We start from the raw sequence: 13,597 nt of genomic DNA on the forward strand, positions 1-13,597 counted from the left end.
AGATGGTGCCAGTCACAGAGATGTGTACAGCCTCTATGGTTCCCCCAGGAAAGGGTGACACTGAGAGATAAAGCAAGCAGCAGGCAGGGATGGCTGTGGGGGGCAGCTTCTTTTTCAGTGGGTTTGTTTTTTGAAGGGATTCTTTATAAACAGGGATGGCTGTGGGGGACAACTTCTTTTTCAGTGGGTTTGCTTTTAGAAGGGATTCTTTATAAACACCCTATTCCAGCCCACAGGTATTAAACTTCTGCCTTGGTAAGGATGATGATTTTTGTGAGCACAGCTCTGGTTTAAGCATGGACAGTAATTGCTCCTAAAGCACTGCCACAGCTCAGGGATCAGCTGGCACTTCTGATCCATAGCTGGGGACCAGTTCCAGCCTTTCTCCTTTCCTCCTGTTAAGGATTCCATCAGAAAAGCAGATGTTAATGACTTTGTAAAGCAGGTTTTCTTCATCCAAAGCAATGGCCTTTCCCAGCTGACAGTGTGACAGCCACAGCTGGAACCCACTGGGAGTGAGACTGTGGGGAAGTGGAAAGGCAAATTTTGCACAACCTGGTGCTCGCTTCACTGAAGCTGAACAGGCATCATACAGAGGGATAAAGAGACCATGGGCTCGCACCCAAAATCTTGCTACCAAGGGGCAGCAGCAGGACTCGCCCTGGAGTCCCAGTGCAGGTGGGGTGGGAGCAGCTCAGCAGGCTGAGGGGGTCTGGGGTGTCCCTGTGTGGGCTCAGCTCTCTCCTGCGTTCCCAGGCACGGTGCAGTCCAGCCCAGGGACGGTGTCTCCCTCAGGATCCCCCGGTGGCTCCCAGTACGACAGCGACTCGGACGTGGCCTTCAGCGTCAACAGGTCCTCATCAGCCTCCGAGTCCTCGCTGGGTAAGGACAGCCAGCCCTCAGCCCCAGGGGGGATCCCAGAAGGAATGGGAAGAAAACACAGTGCTGGAAAGGTCTCCATGGCCTGAGGAAGGGCTGTGCAGTGGTTGTGTCAGCAGCAGTGTGGCCAGCAGGAGCAGGACAGGGACTGTCCCCCGTGCTGGGCACTGCTGAGGCTGCACCTCCAACCTTGTGTCCAGTCTGGGCCACTCGAGATGAGGAAGACATTGAGGGGCTGGAGCGTGTCCAGGGAAGGGAAAGGAGCTGAGGAAGGGGCTGGAGCCCCAGGACTGGCTGAGGGAGCTGGGAAGGGGCTCAGCCTGGAGAAAAGGAGGCTCAGGGGGGACCCTGTGGCTCTGCACAGCTCCTGACAGGACAGGACAGCCAGAGGGGTCGGGCTCTACTCCCAGGGAACAGGGACAGGATGGGAGGAAACAGCATTTAGTTGCACATGGAGTAGTTTAATTTAGATCCAAGGAATAATCTCTTTATCGAAAGAGTGGTCAGGCATCTAGTTGCACAAGGAGTAGTTTAATTTAGATCTAAGGAATAATCTCTTTATGGAAAGAGTGGTCAGGTATTGAACAAGCTGCCCAGAGAAGTGGTGGAATCACCGTCCCTACAGAAAATGTGTGGATGTGGCACCTGCCCCATGTGTAGAAAAGGACTAACAGGCTCTGCCCAGAGCTGTGACTGCTGCACATTGGAACACACTGGAATTCCTTTGGCCAAAGAACCACGCAATGACTAAGGACAGCTTTAAAAACTGCCTTAAGTGTGTCACACAGCGCCAGCTCTGCCCCATCCCAGGTGACTAAATCCCTCATTCCCCCCTTTTCTTTTGCAGTGACCGCCCCCAGCTCCCCTTTGAGCCCCCCCATCTCTCCTGTCTTCTCCCCTCCGGAGCCATCGGGCAGCAAGAACGGGGAGTGCACGGTGTGCTTTGACAGCGAGGTGGACACGGTGATCTACACCTGCGGACACATGTGCCTCTGCAACACCTGTGGTCTTAAGCTGAAGAAGCAGCTCAACGCCTGCTGCCCCATTTGCAGACGGGTCATCAAAGATGTGATTAAAATCTACCGCCCGTAGCGGGCTGCAGGAAGGGGGAACGCCGCTAGCAACCCTCGCCTTTCCGTCCCTGCTTCTGGGTTATCGTGCTGGTCAGTCGTAATCAAGTGGCTCGTTATCTGTGTTTCCTTATTTGACTGCTAGGGCACAATTCAGGGAGCAAAGCTGAGCATCGTCTGGGGCCTGGCCAGGACCCCAGCCTGCTGCAAATGAGAAATTTTCCCGTGCAAAGGCTCTTTTTTCCCTCCTCCCGCTGCGGGGGAGGCTCGCCGTGCTGCGGGTCGGGGTGGGGACGTTGCCACTTGGGCAGTGCCAGGTGCCACTGGGCTTCCTGACCCTAAAACCCGACAGCTCTGAGCTGCTGCCAGGGGTTTGTGCTGTGATGGGGCAAAACTGGGACGAGGCCCAGCGGGAGGGTTCCAAGTGGACAGAATCGATCTGGAAATGTCATGTAAGGAGAACCAGCTCAGGCCAAATAGTGGCACAGCCAGATTGTCACTTGTTGGGGTTCCGACCCCATCAACAGGCCCGTGGGGACATGGAGGAGCTGGTCTGGGCTTAGATAAAGCAGATTTTTCTTTCTGTGGCACAACAGGGCGTTCTGGCCATGGAGGCTGAGAGCCAGGGAGCTGCCCTGGGGTAGCAGTGAGGAGCACGAGCCCAGGCAGAGCCCAGGCAGCCCACGAGGGGCACCTCGGGCACTGCCCTGCTGCCTTCTGAAGCCATAAACTGCAGCCTGTGGATGGCAGGGGCGTTTGGATGGGCACACTGCACTTGGCACTGCAGTGATGGGCTTTGTCACCTGCAGGCACACTTTGCTCTGCCCTCCTGGCAGGTGGCACAGCTGCCCTGTCACCCTGTCCTGACTGTCCCCTGTGCCAGACCTTCCCCTGCAGCCGGTGCCATGGCAGGGCTCAGCCTTCCTCCCGCCCTGCCACGGGGATTTTTTGGAGGCTCTGGTGAGGAATTCATTTCTGACCCAGTCCCATCAGGCTCACCTTTATTTCTGGGGACTGTATATGCTGATTTTACCTGGTCTTTCTCCAGCCTTTGCAGATTTCCCAGCACAGCTCCCAGCTGCCTGCACGCTGGGTCTCAATTGTACCTGAGACCTTGTTGAGAAAAACAGGGACTGTCTCACTTGGCTTTACTGAGGAGGAGAGAAAAAGCTCTGAGGCCGAGTTAGATGGTGGGAATTAAAAGGTAAATGGGGTTTGGGTGTAATGTCAGCTGCAGGCAGCACCTGATTGCTCAGCAGCAGGGCTGCTGTGAGGAGCTCAGCATCCTCCTCCAGTCTCTGTCCTCTGCCCATTGCACAGCCCTTATCCTGTCCTTCAGCCCCAGCCTGGCCAGTTTCCAGCTGCTTCAGGCTCAGAAATAGGGAATAAAGATGGAGATGGGAGGATGAGAGGAGCTGTGTCCCTGCAGCTCGCTGACCGTGTGCTACCAAGTGCATAAGAACAGCTTTTCAGAAAGGTGCAATTACCACTTTTGAGTCTGGAAAAAGGAGAAAATTGAATAACTCCTGCACATTTCAGGGCTTCTGGGCACAAAGGGGGACAGAGGGATGTCTGGCTGTTCCCTCTCTCCTCCGAAGCTGTAGGTGTGTGGTGCTGCTGTGCCAGGAGAGCTGAATTTGGCTGCTGGTCTGTGCCAGCCCTGTGCCAGCCCTGTCCCACGCTGCCATCGAGGAGGGCACAGCCAGGGAGCAGCTCATCCTCCTCCTGCAGTGGGCTGTGCTCACAGGACACCCAAACCTTTTGTTTTTTTCCTTGGAGAGATGATGAACATTTTACTTGTGTGCATCAAGGAGAGGCAGCTGTGACCTCTCAGCCATGGCCCTGCACGAGGGCCCAACAGCTTTGCAGAGCCCTTTTTGGAGACCTTTTTGGTGCCACCAGCTGTGCCACCACCCTCAGCAGAGCCACTGCACCTTTCACTGCCACCTTTCCCCGAGGAGGAGCCAGGGCACATTCCCTGCTTCTGGAGCTTTTCTGGAGCTCCCAGCTGGCTTTGCATTCCCAGGGATCTCCCAGCCCCACGTTGGCAGATCCAGGTCCAGCTGTGGGCAGCGGGCACAGCACCAAGGGCACAACGATGCCAGGGTGTGTGCCAGCACCTGCCTGGGCACAGCCAGCCGTGGGAAGCCTTTCCCTGGGGAGGAATTCAAGGAAAGCTGTTGGAATCCCCAGCCTGGATCAGGTCTGGGCCATTCCAGGGGTGCCCACGGTGACACCAGCGGGGCAGAGCCCCCTTTGCTGGGTGCCACCTCAGGGCCTCCATCAGCAGGGTGGGTGCAGCCTGGGTGGGTTTTTTTTGGTGTAGCTCTGTTTTGTATTTTTAAACCAGCAAGGAGAAACACCGAATCCACCCCAGGAGCTGCTCAGGACACTTTGCAGAGGCTGAATTTTTGCTGTAGCAGCCAAAACCAGTTTGCAAGAAGGGGCAGCACCCAGTGAGGCCAGCAAGGGAACTGAGTGGGATGGGAGAGCAGTGGACCTGTGGCCCTGCCTATCCAAGAGCAACAGGAATTTTCCAAAATAGGCCTCAAAAAAAAAAAAAAAAAAAAAAAAAAAAAAAAGATTTCCAGGAAAAGGTAGCCTCTTACAGATTTCATTGTTAGTATTCGTATTGCTATTTTTTTTAAACAGTCCAATGATATATGATTTGTACAGAAGATCTGTTTGTGCCTTATAAGGGTGTCTGTGCACTTTTTATCCTTTTTAAAGCAACTTTTAAAAAGACAAAAAAAAAAAAAAAAAAGACGGGGGGAGAAAACCAACACAGATCAATGGTAGTTTTATAGAATTTTGTGTTCACTGACAATCCTGCTTTTTATATATATATATGAATATACATACATACATATATATATATATATATATATATAGGAGTGAAAAAGTGTTTATTTCCATGGATTTTCCCCTCCTCTTCTCCTTAACCTTTGTTTGGAAAAAGGAAGAAATGAAAGAGATGGGGGAACTCTTTTACCTCTCCCCCTTTCTGAGGCAGTTCCTCTCTTGTCCTTACCTTTATCATTCAATACTGTGACCTGTATTATCTTGTTGAAGCTGAATCAGATTTTGGACCTCTGTATTAGGCTTTTCAAGCAAAATTTTGGGGGGCCTGGGGAGGGAGGGCATCGCACGAGGGAGGGAGCTGCACCTCTACATGTCAGTGCTCTATAGTGTTCAGTGCTGTGTGTTTTCCTTTTGTCCATTTACCTGTTTTCCATGAATATAATTTTGACTTGTTTATGAAACAAATAAACCTTTGGCTTGTACAGAGTGCTTCAAAGAGTTTGAGCTGGAGGGGTGAGACAGCCTTGATTTGCAAAGTGAAGAAAGACTGATCCAGAGGGGCAGAGGCTTCCAAAATAAAATAAAAAAGAGATTTTACAAACCTTTCCTGAGCTTTGCTTTGCTCCTGTGAGTCACTGCCCAGTGGCTGCTCACTCCCTCCATGGCCTGGGAGGTTTTGCTGGCTCATTCAACCCTGCAAGTCTCTGGAAATTTGGGGGACAAGGGTGTATCTCAGGGCTACAGAGGTGGAAGGGTTTGGTGGCCCTCACAAAGAGCCCCAAATTTCTTATTCAATGCAGCCTGGCCCTCTCCTGTGCCCTGCTGGGGCTGTGGCAGCCAGGGGTGATGCAGACACAGCAGGAGGGTTGATTTTCATTTTCATTTTTATTCTTTTCTCCTTTTTCCTTTTACATTTCCTGTTTTCTTCCTATTTTCCTCTTTCCTTTCCCCTTCCCTTTTTCCTTTCTTCTTTCCTTTTCCTGTTTCCTTTTCCTCTTGCCTTTTCCCTTCCCTTTTCCTCTTGCCTTTTCCTTTCCCTTTTCCTGTTTTCTTTTCCCTTTTATCTTTCCCTTTTCTTTCCCCTTTTCCTCTTCCCTCTTCCTGTTTCCTTTTCCCTTTTTTTTTTTTTTCCTGTTCACGTGGAGTGGAAAAATTCATCCACAACTCTGCCCTGCCAGAGCTGAGTGTTCACACAGACCCCTTGCTCGCTCTGGGTGCAGAAGGAGCTGACAATTTATGCCAAAATGCCTTGTTAGACACTCTGCTGCCTCAGTTTACCCCCAGAACCGATCCTGGGCCACCCAGAACCCCCCAAGCCCCTCAGCACTGGCAATGCCTCCTTCTCTCTCTGCACTTTCCCCAGAATCACCAAACTCTGCTGGTGTGAGCCCACAGGAAAAACTTCCACACTCCACTGCCCCATTTGGTGGGATATAAAGTCACAAGGAGCTGTCAAGGGTCCCCATGAGCCTCCCTGCCACAGCTGCCAGGGTGGATGGACAGACAGACCCCAAACCAGCCCTGGACATGAGAGCAGCACCCCAGAATTCCACCAGCCATACACATGGGTTCACCAGGGTGCTTGAAACCAGTCAAGCAGTTTATTTCTTAAAAAAAAAGAAGAAAACAAAACAAAACAAAACAAAAAAAAAAACCAAACAAACCAAACCCCAAACCCAGCAAATAAAAAAATATCCATCCCTTAAAGGTGAAGGTATAGACAGGGCATGGACACAGCTACATCTACCTTCGGCTGCCCCCCACCCACCCACAGTAATGGAGATTTCTACACATTACATTATATAGAGACACATGGACAAACAAATGGGCTTTGGGAGCCTGGCAGGAGCTGGGCACTGCAGGGCTGATGCCCACCCAGGCTGTGCCCAGCCCGTCCTGTCCCCAAATCTCAGCTCCTGGTCCCCAAGCCACGACAGTGCCCCCCTTGGCACGGCCCCGGATCTCAGGGGGGCTGCTGGGGGGCTGCCCCCGAGTTTGGGGTGCTTCTGGCCACCCTCCTCCTCCTCACGAGGTAGGCAGGGAGGTGCAGGGAGGAGAGGCAGCCTGGCTTGGGGCACAGATTGGAGCGGGGACAGAGCCGTGCCAGCCCCGGGCTCCTGGCATCCTCCCCACAGCAGCTTGGGCAGCCCTGGGCAGGCAGGAGAGTGGACAAGGGGTAAGGCTGCAGGTGTGGGCACCTCCCGAGGGGGATCCCACCGGGACACTCCCTCTTGGAAGCTCTTTGGGAAGGAGGGAGCGATCCTGTCCCGCGCTCAGCGAGCCAAATACAGTACTTGTGTCAGGGAAATGGAGCACGACCAGTTCCGAGGCTCAGGCTGGGAGGGGAGAGGGAACAGCCCTCGCTCAGAGGCCAGGCCACACAAACAGCACAGCTCTCTCTGAGGAGAGCCGGGGCACAGAGGTCTCTGAGACAGAGCTGAGACGAAAAAGCTGTTCAGCAAAGGCAGAGCAAGGACACGGTGCCTGGGAAAAGGACACACAGCGCTTCCACCCTGTATCAAGAGCAGGGATACAGGTCCAGCCCCTTCCCAGATGCTGTGGGAGCTGGATTTGGCTGTGGAGCAGCTCTGGTTTAACTCATCCTGTCCCCACTCCTTTCCAAAGCAGAAGGGGTTGAGTGGAGCCAGGCAGAGCGAAGGCAGCGCTGTCCCAACCCACCCTGCAGCTCTCCCGGGAGCACATCACCACCTCCCGACGTGCCAGCAGGAGCTTTGCTATTGCTCTGGCTTGCAAATGTGGTGCTTTTTGCCAGCTCAGGTGAGTCAGCCTGATCAGGAGCTGATGTGCCACCGGAGGAAACCGCAGGTGGGAGGGAGAGGAATGAGCCACACACCGGGATGCGTGAATTCCCATGGCTGAACATGAACTCTGGGGATTCTGGATATGAGGATGGTCAGGACATCTTTATCAGATAAAACTGCCCCATTGCCCTCCCAGAATGATCCTGGGACCAGTTTTTTTCTGTGTGCAGGCAGTGGGATCTTCGCATTCCCATCTGGACAGAGAAGGAAGTGAGCATCTAGGGAAGTGGAGAATGCTCCTTCAATTCAGCCAGCCTCAAATTAGAGGGAAAACTGTCATTATTTTCAGCAGCAAAACAATGTGGCTGCATTGCTCACACTTGCAATTAGACCAGGGAGGGCAACAGGGCTTGGCCAACACCAAACCTGCCCCTGCCTTGGCAGGGATGTTGGACTGGATGATCTCCAGAGGTCCTTTCCAGCCCCAGCAATCCTGTGACTCTGTGAAACCCACAGACATCCGGGTTTAAAGCTCTTCTGGAGAGAAATGCAGCCCTGAAGATGCAAATAGCCAAGGACAGAAAGGAAGAAAGCAGCACTGGGGAACAACAGCTCATCCTCCTGCTGGGATAAGCAGCACTGAGGGCAAGGCAGGCATGTCAGCATGGAAAAACCCCAGGCTCTGCTTGCCCAGAAGCCCCTCCAAGCCAACCTGGCCCACAGGGTGAAATGCAAGTACCTGGAGGACAGGCAGGTGGGGTGACAAACGAGGCAGGCAGCCCCTGAGCACCAGACCCACCTCAGAACTGGTGGTGATGAGGAGCTGAGCTCCCACATTCTGCATTGCACTTGATAATGTCAGCACCGAGGGAAGGACCCAGCTCCTGGCTGCTGCCCGCCAGCCCGGGGAGCTCCGTGGGTCCTGGGAGGGGGTGGTCCCCTCCTAGTCCAACAGGCAGGGCAGTCTGGGTGGGGAGGAGAGCAAAGCATCCCTTTTCCAGGGTTTCTGGGGTCGTTCTGGTCCTCTGCGCCTTGCATAGAATTCCTCAGCTCTGGAAGCAAGACCCCTCTGATGTTTGGTTGCAGTACTGCAGGGGAGAGGCCTGAGAGCTGTCCTGGAGCAGCACAGCAGGACCTGTTTAAATGAGGGTGCATTTTTCCCTATATTTTTGCACCAGGAGGATGTTGAAGTTAACACTTGTCATCGTAGGGCAGGGAAGGACCAAGGGATGATCCCCATGCAGAGGGAGCACGGTGCAGCCCTGAACCACAGACAGAGCTGCAGGAACCTGTTCTCAGCAATCTTTCCTCCTTTTTGCCACATTCCTCGTGGCTCTGCTACATCCCTGGGCTAAGCAACACGACCTGCAACTCTTGACCGTGACCCTGAGCTTCAGGGAAAGGCAAATCCTTCTGTGATTTCCTGCATTGGTACCATTCCACCTGGCTGCTGCTGGATTCCTCTCCAATTCACCACAGAGGTGGCAAAACATCACTCAAGGTGCATCTGCCCAGCACAGAGAACCACGGGAGCCAAGTCCTTTGGGGAATGTGAGGAGGAGGGTGGGTACAGGGAGCACAGGGGTGGGGAGGGGAGGCCGAGCTGCTTCCTCCAGCTGCTGCCAAGGGGCTCCAGCTGGGAGGCGTGGGATTTCCAATTATTATCTTTTCTTTTAAAGCCAGCCTTACAGAAAACTATAAATTAATCTGCTCATTAAATACTCAGGTGAGAGAGCCGGGAGCCTCCGGCTGTGGAGCAGCTACGGCTTCTTCCGCAGGTAATTGGAAGGGATCCAGCCCTCCCAGCAGGGCCCCCCAGCCAGGACCTTGCAGAACCACCAGCCACTGCTGTTCTTCTCCCGAACTTCAAACAAAGTCCCTTCTCTGAAGCTGTTGGTCTCCTCGTCGCCTTCAAAATCCGCCACTGCCACGTAGAGAGCTTCCCTGGAGATGTCGGGGGCTGAGGTCCTCTCCTTGGCCTCCCCTCTCTCCACGGGCTTGGAGATGACCTTTGGGTTGATGCTGCTCCTGGCTTTGGCTTCGTCTTGCATGCAGGCAGAGAGGAAGGGCTTGGCTTTGGGGGGGACCAGCATGGGCCTCCCTGGCACTGCCGAGGGCCTGGCCTCGGGCGCTTCCCGTGCCCGGGGCTCGGCGGGGACGGAGGCAGGAGCTCCCATCTTCTTGGGAGGGGGTGGCCTGCGAGGTGGCACCACGGGGCGCTGCGGAGGGGCGTCCCTGGCACAGGGGGGGCTGGCTGGGCCCAGGGGAGATTTGGGCAGTGCCTCTTTGGGGGCAATGTCCAGCTTGGGCTGAGCTTTGCTCTCCGTGCCCGGTCGCTCTGGAAACCTCCCGCAAGGCTCTGAGGAGACCACGGCATTGCTGAAGCTTTCCCCGGCGATGGGGTCCTGCTCTGAGGGCTTCTCTGGGCACTTGGCAGGTCTCAGCTTGCTCCTCAGGCTGCAAATGTCCAGTCTGTCATCGGCCAGAGGTGTGTCAGTCCGGGGGGATGCAGCGGGTTTTGGCCTGATCTGAGGTCTCGACTTCAAGAACGGGTTCTGGGTGATGGGCTCAGGTTTGTCCTCCACAGGCTCAGCTTTTGGCTTGGTTGGCTTGACAATGGGCCGGAGGTTTGGCTTCTTCACCTCCTTGGCCGACACCTTGTGGCCACATTCCAGACCCATCTCGTTTTTCAGCTGGAAGAGTTTGCCCTTCTCCGGTTTGAGCTCCGGCTTCTTGCCGTCCTTTGGGGCTGCCGACTGCTTGGGTGGGATCATGGGCAAAATCATGCCTGGGGGCTTGGGGGGAGGTCTCTGCCTCTCTAGTAACTCTCCTTCCGATTTAATGATGGACTCCTTCCTGGGTGGAAGGCTGGGCTTCTCCTCGGTGTCGCGGTCCGAGATCTCCTCGTAGCCGCCGGCCAAGGACAGGTCCCCACTGTCAGGAGCCTCCTTCCCCTTCCAGTCCTTGCCCCACCTCCCGCTGCAGTCCATGCCGTTGGGAGGAGCCTCTGGCAGAGGTCGGCAGGGCCCTGTCACCTCCTCGCTGGCACTGCCATCGGTGTCGCCCAGCCGCAGCTGCGCCATCTCGGTGGGGAGGGGAGCCAGGAAATTGGGCCTGGAGGCGTTGCTGGTCTTCTTGTACTTATCAATGAAGGTGGCGGGGGCCCAGCCCTCCTTCTCCTCGATCTGGATGTACCACCAGCCGCTCAGGTTCTTCTCAATAACCTGCCCGGGGGAAAGGAGACCTCAGGCAGCCACTCTGCACTCAAGGGTCTTTGAAATTACGGCAGCGTAATATGTAATATACATTATAAAGTAATTAGTGCTAAATGAAATTAAAAACCACAGCGTCTCGTGTACTAAAACCAGTACAACAAGAAAGCTAAGTGATAGAAATTCAAAATACCAAGACACTGTCTCCAGAAATGTATATTCCAAAGGATTTCTCGTCTGACAAGACCCCAGCTGGAGACATTTCTGATAGGCATCATCAGAAGCTTATCCTGATTTTCACCTGAAGGATTCCAGCAATTTTCCTGTTCTGGGAAAAGCACGATAATGTGCTAAAGAAAGCCCCTCTCAAAGCCCAAGAGACTGCACAGAAATGGACCCCTCAGAACTGAGCCTCGGAGACCCATGGGGACTTTGGTGCCATAGAAGCCAAGTCCCGAGTTCCCCCAACACCAATCCCCTGGCTCAGAGTCAAATCACTTGTGGCTTTCCTTTTTTCCAAATTTATACTTTGATCACTTAAAAAACTTCTTTAATTATTAAATCGCAGCAGCCATTTTTAACAGCAGGGTGACACATGGCCTCGTGCTGCTCCAGCCAAAAGCCACGGAGTCCCAGGAGTGGCATCCTAAGAGTGGTCCAGGCTGCCAGGGAAGGCAGGGGCTGAGGAAGAGGAAGAGGAAGAGGAAGAGGAAGAGGAAGAGGAAGAGGAAGAGGAAGGGCTGCTGGGCTCTGCCCCTCCCGGGACGGGTGCCAGGCGCTGGCGGTGGCCACGGCGCGGCACTGTTGGAGCAGTGCAGCAGCAGAGATGGATCCCGTGTGGATCCCACACTGCCCAGCCTCTCTGCAGCTCCAGGAGCAGGGCTGGGGCCTGCCAGGGGCTGATGGGGCAGCCCTGAAGGAAAAATCCTCTTAGAGAGGCATTAAGTCACATCCACACACGGATAAAGCAGAATCCCATCTGCAGGAGGGGTTGTGCCAGCAAAGAGGGTGCGCCAGGAATTTGGGAAGGGCTTTTAACTTTACACCTGGTCTAAGAGGAAAAACTCCCATCTCCAATCCCATTTGTGGTGTGGGTTTATTTTCCATTTGCTCAAACAGAGCACTCACACCTGGGGGACAGGAGGCCACCAAGAATGGTGTGGGGCCAGCGTCTCTTTTGAGCTCCTACAGGTTTTTATCCTGCTCTCAGAGTTTGGAATGTTCACAGAGAAAAAACCATGCCTGGTTTGCACTCAGAGCACCATGGGGTGCAGATCTCCCTGGCCTGGAAGGTGCCAGGGCAATGGGAGCCAGGAGTGCTGCCCTGGAGTGACAGTGTGTGAAGGGAAGGTGACAGTCTCACCTCTACTTTCATTCCTGCCTGGAAGCTGATGCCATCAGGGATGGTGGTCTGGAAGTCAGCAATGGTGTAATATTCCTCTTCCACTTGAGGGGGGACAGGAGGCTTAGGCAGGTTCAAACCACGGGGCTGTGCCAGGAAAACAGAAAAGCCATCAGTGTGTTTGTACAGCAGGTGTGACACCACATCCAGGCACGGGGACAAGATCCCAACCAGCGACCAGAGCTCCCTGCAGTGCTCCCCTCCCTCCCCTGTGCCACTGCTGCCCTCCCACACCAGCTGGCACTTACTATGGTGAGGTCTCGGCGAGGGGGTGGCCTCTGCCTCATCTTTGGTGACTCTGTGGAGGAAGAATTCCAGATGCTGTTGAGTTTCTGGCTTTTGAGCACGTGTTCATGAAAGACAAGTGAGAGACAGAACAGAAAGGCAAGGACTAAACCTGTCCCAGGGAAAGGAACCTAAAGGAGGCATCCATTAGCTCAGAGCCCAGGTCACCCACAGGTCTCAAGGGCTTCCCAGCTTTCAGGTTCTCCTGGGAAATGCAGCTGAGGTGACCACATGAAATTATTTTTGCATTGCAGGACTGACCCAGAGGACACAGCCTGCAGAGGGGTTAAGATCACAGAATCCCAGAATCACGGAATTGCTGGGGTTTGAAAAGACCTCAAAGCCCTTCCCATTCCACCCCGTGCCATGGCAGGGACACCTTCCACCATCCCAGGCTGCTCCCAGCCCTGTCCAGCCTGGCCTTGGGCACTGCCAGGGATGCAGGGGCAGCCACAGCTGCTCTGGGCACCTGTGCCAGGGCTGCCCACCCTCCCAGGGAGGAATTTCTTTCCGAAATCCCACCTTAAAACTCCTGTCAGTTTGAAGCCATTTTCCCCTGTCCTGTAAAACATCCTATCAATATTTCAGGCAGGCTGAAACACATCTGAGGCTGTGTTTGGTGCCCACCTGAGGCCGTGTTTGAAGCCCACCTGAGGCCATGTTTGCAGCCCACCTGAGGCCGTGTTTGGAGCCCACCTGAAGCTGTGTTTGGAGCCCACCTGAGGCCGTGTTTGCAGCCCACCTTAAGCTGTGTTTGGAGCCCACCTTAAGCTGTGTTTGGAGCCCACCTTAAGCTGTGTTTGCAGCCCACCTGAGGCCGTGTTTGCAGCCCACCTTAAGCTGTGTTTGGAGCCCACCTTAAGCTGTGTTTGCAGCCCACCTGCCCTGCCCAGCACTCACTGCGTCGGATGTCGGTGCCGGGCAGGGGCCGGCTCTCCAACCTGCCGTCCCTCTGGCCGCCCAGCCCGTCCTTGTCCCTGCTGGCCAGCAGCTGCTGCCTGGAGATGCCATCCAGCTCCAGGGCACTGCAGTGAGCCGAGGAGCCCGAGCCCAGCTTCGGTGGGAGCACATCTCCATTGCCCTTCCTGAGGTAGGAGGCAGGGGCCCAGCCCTCCTGGCCCTGGTACCTGTGGGGACAAGGACAGCAGGGTCACTGCACAGAGCCCCTGGGACACGCCAGGGATG

The 13,597-nt window shown here is 54.7% G+C and overlaps 2 protein-coding genes across 9 annotated transcripts in view; one reads left to right on the forward strand and one right to left on the reverse strand.

Annotated features, from left to right (window-relative positions):
- NEURL1B (neuralized E3 ubiquitin protein ligase 1B) overlaps window positions 1-5,233 on the forward strand; it is a 129,902-nt gene extending 124,669 nt beyond the window's left edge. For both annotated transcript variants that reach the window (XM_085591569.1, XM_021532125.4), the window contains exons 4-5: window positions 757-882; window positions 1,727-5,233. In XM_085591569.1, coding sequence (XP_085447695.1) covers window positions 757-882; window positions 1,727-1,971 — 371 coding nt within the window. In that variant the 3' untranslated portion in view covers window positions 1,972-5,233. The remainder of the gene's footprint in view (window positions 1-756; window positions 883-1,726) is intronic.
- Window positions 136-13,597, reverse strand: part of SH3PXD2B (SH3 and PX domains 2B) — a 73,460-nt gene continuing 59,998 nt past the window's right edge. For all 7 annotated transcript variants that reach the window (XM_085591566.1, XM_085591565.1, XM_021532124.4 and 4 more), the window contains 4 exons: window positions 13,313-13,539; window positions 12,376-12,425; window positions 12,089-12,214; window positions 136-10,737 (listed from right to left, as the gene is read on the reverse strand). In XM_085591566.1, the coding sequence (XP_085447692.1) occupies window positions 9,274-10,737; window positions 12,089-12,214; window positions 12,376-12,425; window positions 13,313-13,539 (1,867 nt within the window). In that variant the 3' untranslated portion in view covers window positions 136-9,273. The remainder of the gene's footprint in view (window positions 10,738-12,088; window positions 12,215-12,375; window positions 12,426-13,312; window positions 13,540-13,597) is intronic.

This window comes from Lonchura striata, chromosome 13 (genome assembly GCF_050655825.1).
Source record: "Lonchura striata isolate lonStrDom1 chromosome 13, ASM5065582v1, whole genome shotgun sequence".
NCBI classification, from domain to species: domain Eukaryota; kingdom Metazoa; phylum Chordata; class Aves; order Passeriformes; family Estrildidae; genus Lonchura; species Lonchura striata.